General features: G+C 37.0%; 1 protein-coding gene across 1 annotated transcript in view; it reads right to left on the reverse strand.

The window, feature by feature from the left end:
• Positions 1–8,793, reverse strand: part of AKAP11 (A-kinase anchoring protein 11) — a 33,660-nt gene extending 24,867 nt beyond the window's left edge. The window contains exons 1-2 of the mRNA XM_050906455.1: positions 8,734–8,793; positions 3,517–3,633 (exon numbers count right to left, since the gene is read on the reverse strand). Of these exons, the coding sequence (XP_050762412.1) occupies positions 3,517–3,633; positions 8,734–8,793 (177 nt within the window). The remainder of the gene's footprint in view (positions 1–3,516; positions 3,634–8,733) is intronic.
• Positions 8,794–9,253: the final 460 nt, after the last annotated feature.

Raw genomic sequence — 9,253 nt, forward strand, 5'->3', positions numbered from 1 at the left:
TTTAAAACCCACCACACTGAAATTTTTCTAGGGGCCTATTGGCTGGTATACACTGAGCAACACATACAAGCCTCATTACATCCATTAAAATAAACATGATTTTGCAAAGATCAGTGCTCATCTGTCCTTGCTTCACGGTGGACACACATAAAAGTTCCAGTCTGAAATCTGTCCATGCTAACAAACTGTGATACATTTGAATATACCGAAGAGAGCATCCTGCCAACACATTATACAATTTACCATGTAAATTGATTAGCCTAAGGCCAAAACACAACAGATTACGTAAGCGAAATGTTTGCATCCAATATCCAAGCAGACAAACCCCTAAAGTAAAAGAATTAAAATATTCAACCTCAAAAAAAAAACCAAAACCCTCTTGTCAGGCTCAAGAACCTGGAATATGTCAGAAATGTCAGCTTTACCTCAGGTTTTTGTGCTTGTGGACAGGGGAGATATTTTATCACATATTATCCCTCTCTTCTGTCTACAGGTGTCTTGCATCATTTAACACAAACAGACCCAGTATTTTGTCTTACCTTCATTCTTCAGTGTCAGATCATGATCTATTTTACATCCACTACTCAAACTTTCTTTTAAACATCAGGTTTCCTCAGTTCTCATTTACCATTTCCCTAATGACAAATCAATAGGGTATCTGCACACTCCAAAAAAATCCCAAGTTATTTATTTTCAAAACAAGGTTGTAAGAAAGTAAATTTTGCTTCCATTTTGTAGATAGGGAATAGAGCACAAAGATTAAATACTTCCATTGATGTCTAGACTTAAGTTTGTTATGGCTTGGATTCAATTATTTCAGAGCACTATGCAATAGATTGAATTTTATGTATTCAAGCCACAGCTCATACTAAATTTGTAGCAGCTACTCCCTGTTACTGTAAGGTAGTCAGTTGGTTCTCAAGTTTAAAAACAGCAAAGAACATCACTATGTTTATAATCATTTATTATTAACTGGTTCAGCTACTTGCTTGTGCATACACAGAATCTCTGAAAGGGAGAGCTAGAGAACGAAATGGCTGAAGAACAATTCTGTTTTGAACTGTATTTGAGTTTTGAATGTTATTTCAATGTGTGACCAAAAAAAACCCCCAAACTTTCTTTTGAACTGAAATGATACTAAAATATGAAAAATTCTGACTTGCTAATTTCAGCGGGTCTCATGCTGGGAAGCTACTGTGCCCCCAGAAAAGATCTTCCTGTTTACATCCACTTATCCTTATTTCGGTTATAACAACATCATAAATGAAACAATGCTTCGCAGTAGCATTCCAAATAGCTCCAGACAAATTACAGGTCTCCAGCACCATGTTCACTGTGTTAACTATGAAACGATCCTGTTCGAGCAATGTACCCTTCGACTCCTACATCTTTTATTCAACTCCTAAATCTTTTATCTGCACAATATCTGCAAGACACGTTTCAACTTCTACATCTTTTTATCTGTACAGTACCTACAATAAGAACTGAATACCTCCACAGAAGAGGCAAAATAGCAAACAATTTAAAGGACTTGGGGAAAAAAACTAGTTCTCTGAAGAACATTTTGGGAGGCTTTAGGGTTTGCTGCTGTTGGGGTTTTTTTGATAGTTTGTTGGGGGCTTTTTATGGGTGTTTGCTCTTTTGTCTTCTTACATGCCCCTTCCAGTTCCTCAAGATAATGATTCCAACCCTTTCCTTCTCCCATGGTATAACTCATTGTGCAAGATAGGGCAGTATGCAGGAGTCATAGCTTCACACAAATGAAGGCCAACCAGTCCATATGTACACTGACAGGCCAGCAGACTGCTGTCAAAGTCACCACACCACTGCCGAATCTGCCTATTTTTGCCTCAATGACAACACTAATTTGGATTTCTTTATTGTGCCCACACTCCAGTTTTCACAGAAAAATAATCACTTTTTAATACCTCGAACATGTCTGAAGTTAGTACACCAGTTCAAAAGTTGTTGGGGAGTAGGCCAGGGAGACAGAAAGGCCAACAGTCGGTAACACAAGTCTTTTCTTTAAACTAAAAATAGTGTATGAGACACTGTATTTGAAGGTTATCATAACCCACAGGTACAGAGGAAATGAATTAAAATGGTACAGGAAAACCTAAATTCTGGTTTTCCTAAGTCTGAGTAATTATCTTTGCAGTCCTAATAACGTTCTTTTAACGTTATTCTGCATATAGGTGTCTTTTCCTATATTTTCATAAGCAAAAAATACCTGTTCTGTGGCAGGATATTGACCCTCTTACATTTCAACCAGAGGGCTCTTAATTGCTTGAGCTAATAAGGTAACTAAATATAGTCAGCTATCTTTCTCCACAGGGACCATCATTACAGGCATATAAAACATGTTGCCAGCTATTTGTCAGGTATTTGCTACAAGACAAAAAAAAAAAAAGGGGGGGGAGGGGGAACAATGTTTGAGGGGTTTCGTAGATTCTAGAGCATGGTCTGTCTGAACAGACACAGACAAGGTTTTGCCCACTCCTCCGCTGCTTAGCTCTTCTTCCTTACCTCTAATCTGTCACAGCTCTTCATCTTTCACAAATTCAACTTCTTGCCTGCTCCCTAAACGTTTGATACAGTCACAACCTCACCATCCAGCCAGTCCCAAAAACCCTGGTGTTATCCAGGCAACCCTAACTCATCTCTGCTGGTCACACAATCTGCCTCTTCCCTTCCTCCTGCTACTCCTTATCCAATTATCAGTCTTCCCTAACGACTTCCTGAGTCTTTTTTGCTTCATTTCTCCCTATCTCAGCTCCTCCGCCTGGCCAGTTCAGGTCATCCTCTCCTTCTCTAAGCTCCTTGTCAGGCCCGTCAACTACTACTTAGTAGTCTTCTAAGACACTTAATACGAGATACATGGTACACATTGCTTCTTACTTTTCTCTTTTCCCTTTGGAGAAGCTGCTGTTAGTCTTGTAACTCAAACAGCTCTAGTCATTCCTCCTCGCAGCTTGAGATTCACCTAGACAGTCCTGCATTCTGTCCAGGTATACTTCTCTTCTCTCCAGACCTTGTCCAGCTTTTAGCCTATCTGTATTAACGTAAAGGAAGTCTAGATCTGCCATGTTGAGGCTTCAGCTTTTAGCGCTGAGCACAAGGCAAACAAGAGCAATCACTTTAACTTTTATCTTCAGACCTGGATCAAAATGTTCTGCTACTTTGTTAGGATACCACCCATACAACCTTGATCACAGAAGTGCTCACAAATGCAGTACACCCAGTTACACAATTCTTACAAAATCATGTATCTACACGTTTCGGTTTTTTAGTTTCACAAATCCTACAAAGCAGAGAAATGTCATCTTGAAATGTCACACCTCTTTTCAAGACTACAGTGACTGAATTCAAGAATGACAATAGGGGGTACAGATTTTACAGCCAGTAATGTGCAGCACTGTTCACATTTACTATCCTGCAACTTCCCATACTGCTTCAAGCTAAATTGTTTTCTATCATAGCCACAAAATATATATAAATGGTCATGTTATGCCAAACCTCAATAAAACTATCTTGTTCTTCCCGATTTAGACATTCCTCCGCTGATACATTGCATAACTCTTTTCTGCTGTGTAGCAGTGACTTCATAGAGTGCAGTACACCTTCACCAAAACTCTGAAAAACAATGAAAAAAAATAAGAAAAAAAAAGCATTTTCAGTTTTAGATACATCCATCCATCCCCTGCCCCCCATAGGTTCATAGGTTTCCCTAATCTAAGTACTATTTCAAATTACTTTGCATATAAATCACCAGGTTTGAAGTTTAAATTTACTTCAGGACATGGAACTGAAACATCTAAGTTGTTTTCTTCAAGCAATACTTTTATTCCAAAAGAAGTTGATCATTCTGTATTAAAAAAAAAAAAGGTGAGAACATGCAAACTTGGAGAAAAGAAATAGATGAATCCAAGAAGAAATCCAAGGCCCATCTATTCCTTGCATCAAAGCCTGTATACAGAACTTTTCCATCAGCTTTTCCTTAAAAAGGATGAAAAGCAAATTTAGCCAAGAAAAGTAATGGACGTGGCTTCAAAAGTCAGAGGGGAAGTGAAGAAAACAAACAAACAAACAAAAAAAAACCCCAAGAAAATCCACACACATTCTCCTTTCCCATTCCTTGAAGGATATGAAACAACTGTAACTTAATCCCATGTAAACACTTCTTGTAACATTTCTTATATTTACATTTGTGGTGACATGCAAGTACCCACAGACAGCTAAAAAAGGCTTAAGAATCTAAGACTTTCTGCCAGTGTAACAAAGTGCAGCAGAACAAAAGAATTACCATCACTGGTATCTGAAGGCAAATAAAACAAGATGACAGAACAACAAAAACTGGTTCACTCAGCTTGTAAAAAAGACAACATCCTCTCACTTGTTTTAGGAAGTTAGCAAACTTTTTTTTTTTTAAATTTTAAAATTGTCATCTTCTCTAGCAAGTGGTAAGTTTAAGAAGAAAAATAAGATCACGATATGATTATAAATTGTTAATCCGGTTATTTATTCTCTACACGATTGCCCTGTTAAAAATCAGTGTGCCCAACTTACGACAAGTTATTTCAAATTTGCATAGCTTCTTAAACAATAGTAGAAGTGCTAGATAGCCAAATTTAGTCAGAGAATGTTTTGCGTTTCTGATACTCCCACAGCAAAAACAATCCCTTTATGGTAAAAAGTGATCTTACGTATTACAGTTAAACCTCAAGAAATATTCCCCACCCCCCCCACCCCACCCCCCATAGAAAAAATGGTATCAAGCACTACTACATGGGAAGCCACATTATTATAGCATGGCCAGTGTCACCACGCTTGTGCTCATGGCTATACAAAATTAGGAAAGCATTTCTAGAATGAATAGACAAAAGCAAAATAGAAACTTCACTTCAGGATCCTTGAAACTACCAAAATATATTTCAGAATGTTAGCAAACAAGGCTCAGACTACCACCCTGACAGCCAAGGCCAAGTGACATTAAAGCAGTCTAAACAGTCACTTTTATGGAAAAGTAACAGCTGAACTACTTCAAAATGCATTTTAGGCAGTTATTGGGTCATTTGAAATAAATTAATGAAATGTTCATCTAATTTCCACTTTCATCTATTCCTTTGTCCCCATGTTTAGTTGCAATTTACCTCCACACTTTAGTAATATAGCTTTGTACTTTCCAAAGTATGTTGACAGTGTCTTTCTCTCTGATTGTCCGGATCTTCCAAATTTACAGGTGGCTGCAATACCAATATTGCTCGAAGACTCTTCCCCAGTAATTCCTCCATTCATCTCATAAAAGTCATTTGTGAAGTCAAGCAAGCATGTTGAAATGTCTCATTTTCAGCTTCTACAATAATTTAATCAGTCACAGCACTCAAAATAGTAATTAAAAAAAGTCATACAATGTGACCTGCTAATTTTCTGCAGACCAACAGTGTAGAGACCAAAGTCAAGCAGCATCATCATTAATAAATTTAATGGGGAAAAAAAAAGTAAATGTGAAGATGATATCTGATGATAATTCAGAGTAAGCAGGTGTCATCAGTTAAGAGGAAGAATAGCAAATCATACAGGAAGAACTTGCTCAGTGTGAGAGTATTTTAAAATGAATCGTAGAAAGTACAAAGTTATGTCCTTAAAAACTAAGAGCAAGCTTTAAAATAGAATTGTGAATTCACAAGCTGGGAAGTAAAAGACCTGAGCTGACTTCTTGATCATGGTATAGCAATGAATGGTCAATATGATACAGCACTGAAAATAGCAAACGTGACCCTAGTACGCATCCTTTAGTGAAAGAATTGACATCAGAGTCACTGAGAAGGAGATCCTGTGTAATTGCACATACAGTATCATCCACATGTAAAAAGAAGATTAACTCACAACAAGCATAGAAAGTAGGACTATGAAGGATAATCACTGAAATGCAGAGGCTTTCATACAAAAGCAGGCTAAAACCTTAGTTTACACAGTGTCCAAAAACCAAGGCTAACAGAGGACAGATCACCAACTGTAAAAACATCACGAGGGTAAACATCAGCAAAAAGAAAAAAAACTATTTAAGCTGAAGAATAATGACACCCATGAACAAACAGGTATAAATTTGCTGTGAATAGTTTCAGCCTGGAATTCATAAGATTCTTAGCTACTACAGCAGTGTGGTTAAAAAAGACTTAAAAACAGCAGTAGGGTTTTTTTTTTAATCTCCCCTCATTAATTGTGAGACTATATTTAATAACTTTTTCATATTCTTATCAAAATTGTGCTTGTGACAGCAAAGGACTGGACTCAATTTCAGAGAAATCCTCCTATCCAACAGACAACAAAAGCAAGTTCTCTCACAACTCCAGTCTAGGAGACACACAACTACATTAAAAACTGAAAACCAGCAAGTTCCCAAGACTATCAGCTCAGTTCAGGTAAGGACAAGAGGTCATCTTCAACAAAAGGATGTCATTTGTTTTTATAACTAGTACAACTACTTCCAATATACATTGACATATGGGCCAAAAACCCCAAGCAATCTATAAAGCTCTACTTTGCTAGGCCTGCGTACTCCTTCCTCACAGAAATTCGAAAGTTACATGTCTCGCAGGAAATCCTATTTCAATCATGAGCACAGGTTTCGAACTTACCAAGTCGTACTAGGGGAAAAACACAAATATCCTCAAATGTGCGCAGAGCAAGACAGACCTGAACAATGAAAACCCTTGTCATGCCTCTAGCTCAAATGAGCAATTCAAAGTTTTGCATTGTCCCCTTTGTGGCCAGCAAATCAAGAAGTCATTATCTATGGATCCTTCACAGTACACTGGAGGAAATTCTATACTAATCCATCTCATGAGCTATTTTAAACAACTGCTCTCTAACATTTCAAACAACCCACAAACCTGTTTGAGATGCCACGATCTGCAGAGAAATCAAGTCCAGTGCTGGAGAGTCATGTTTACTCTGCTCTTAAGTAACAAAGCAGCTCTTCCTGATTTCATGCGCTATAAGAGTTAAATAGACTGAATATTTTGAAGTCATTTTGTAGAAATGGAAACTTAGGCTTTAAATGTGCATACCACAACCGTGCACTGACTTCTCAGAGCTACTACTGCAACAATTCCTGTTAAATATTACGAAGATGACACGAATCAGACCACAAGCTGTTAATCAACAGAAGATGAAACATAGTGTGATTCTGACCACCCTGCTGCCTGGCTCTGTCAGAAAGAATGGAAGTTCCACACTATAATCTAAGTAGCCACCTCTCAAGGAAACATCAAGAGGAGGCAGCCACCGATCAAAACATGGGAGTCTGGCTGTATGAAAATGTAGAATTCTGCAAGACACCCGAGAAGGGTTGAATTCATGTTCCTAGAACCACACAGTCCAGAAATGCTCAATGGCAATTAACGGAGAAGTTCACAGAGCTAATATTTTAGGCAACCACTACAATCAGTGAGGAATCACTGGTCACTGTCATTATTAGAAAGATGTTTCTGCAACCCAAAGGTCTAAAAATCTAGGGGGGGGTTGTTGGTTTGTTTTTTAAATTGAAGAGGAAAAACAAATAAAGGGCAGACTAAAAAAGTCCTCTAAAATCCAGTTTATGTTCAGGTTAAGAATGCAAAATGACTTGAGATTTCTCATAAGCCAATAAAATAGAAGTTTTTACACCGTGTGTCTTAAAGTGAAAGACTATCACCCATAATTACAAACTGCTTAATGTATGGCAGTTAACATTACATATCAGGACTGGAACAACTGATTACCGGCCTGGCAGTCCCATAATGCTCACCTTTGCCTTCGAGCAGTTTCTACAGGACCTATACCACAGATGCTGTTCCCTTAAAACAACAAAATCTGCTTATGGAATAAAATAATGCAATTTTCATGTGACAAGATACTTCCTTGCTCAGTTTCTCCTCTTAAGCGTTGCACATTCTTGTAAGTAAAGAATTTATTAGTAACCAGGAAAGACCTAGAAAAATATTCATCTGTATTCAACTACTTTGAGAAATATGATTGGACAAATAAATTTGTTCCTTCAGGATAAACTGCAATTTTCATTTGAGTAAGTGCTTACAGAATTTGCAAGAAAATTTGAGGAGGGGTATTTATGTTCTCCAAGCTAAAATGACAAAATTGAAAAGAATAAATAAATAAATACTGTTGAAAAAAACCCACTAATATCTTTTACAAGTGCTAGACATATTTTCTTTTTCACCAAAGCACTGCCTAGAAGTTCATGTAAACACAAGGATAAGCCAGTCAAGAAACCAAGATCTAAAGATAAAGATATTTCAGTAAGCCCTAATACAGACTTCACAGAACAGTTTTCAATGAACACTACATATTTATATTTTAATTTACTACATATAAACTTGAAATATCTGTGCTCAAAACAGAAGCTATACACAAATAAACATGACAAATTTTAGCAAATAAATACATCATGATTTCATCATATCACCCTAAAACAAAAGGCAAAAGCATGCACCCCTTCCTTAAATTATTCTGTCTCCCAGTTCAACTACACTAAATAAGCCAAAGCATAAAGCAAAGGGAGTTTCTTTGCCTCCTTGAAATCTCAGACAACCAAAATTAAAACATATAAAGAAAAGAAACCACAATGTCCAGAAAACCCCAACCAAACCTACCAGTTCACTTGGTTCATTATTAGACTGTTTCGATAAAGATAGAAAAGCCTCGAAATACTTTTTTTTTAATACAGATAATTACCTTTTTCACTGATATTCTTGGTTTCATTCGATTGCCCTGAGCCCTGGCGTACATATCCATGATTTCACCAATCTTAGTATTCGATGAAAGTAGTCAGCTCAAAAATACCTATGAAAAATGTTTATACTTGATTATTTTATGTTTCTCCATTTAGTTCGTATAAATTTTGAAAACGCAAGTAGACAAAACAAGAACCAATAAAAACAACTAAAAAGCATTTTAAAACTGAGAAAGATTAAACAGTACACCATCCATATTGACTGTTGCCTTTAAAAAAGTACTGCCTTAATGATTTTTAAAACACATTTAACATAAAACACACACCTTACAGTTAGTTCCAACATTTTTCTTTAACTAGATTTCAAGGCTGCATTGGGGGGGGGGGGAGGAACATTACATTAAATATTGTTTCACTATTGCTGATACTCTGTTGACGTTTATCAGCAATTCCTGTACCACACAATGCACTGGAACTACCCTTCAACAATCTCGAGAGGAAAATGTACTACTTAGCCACTCA

This window comes from Gymnogyps californianus, chromosome 1, assembly GCF_018139145.2.
Source record: "Gymnogyps californianus isolate 813 chromosome 1, ASM1813914v2, whole genome shotgun sequence".
In the NCBI taxonomy this organism is placed as follows: Eukaryota; Metazoa; Chordata; class Aves; order Accipitriformes; family Cathartidae; genus Gymnogyps; species Gymnogyps californianus.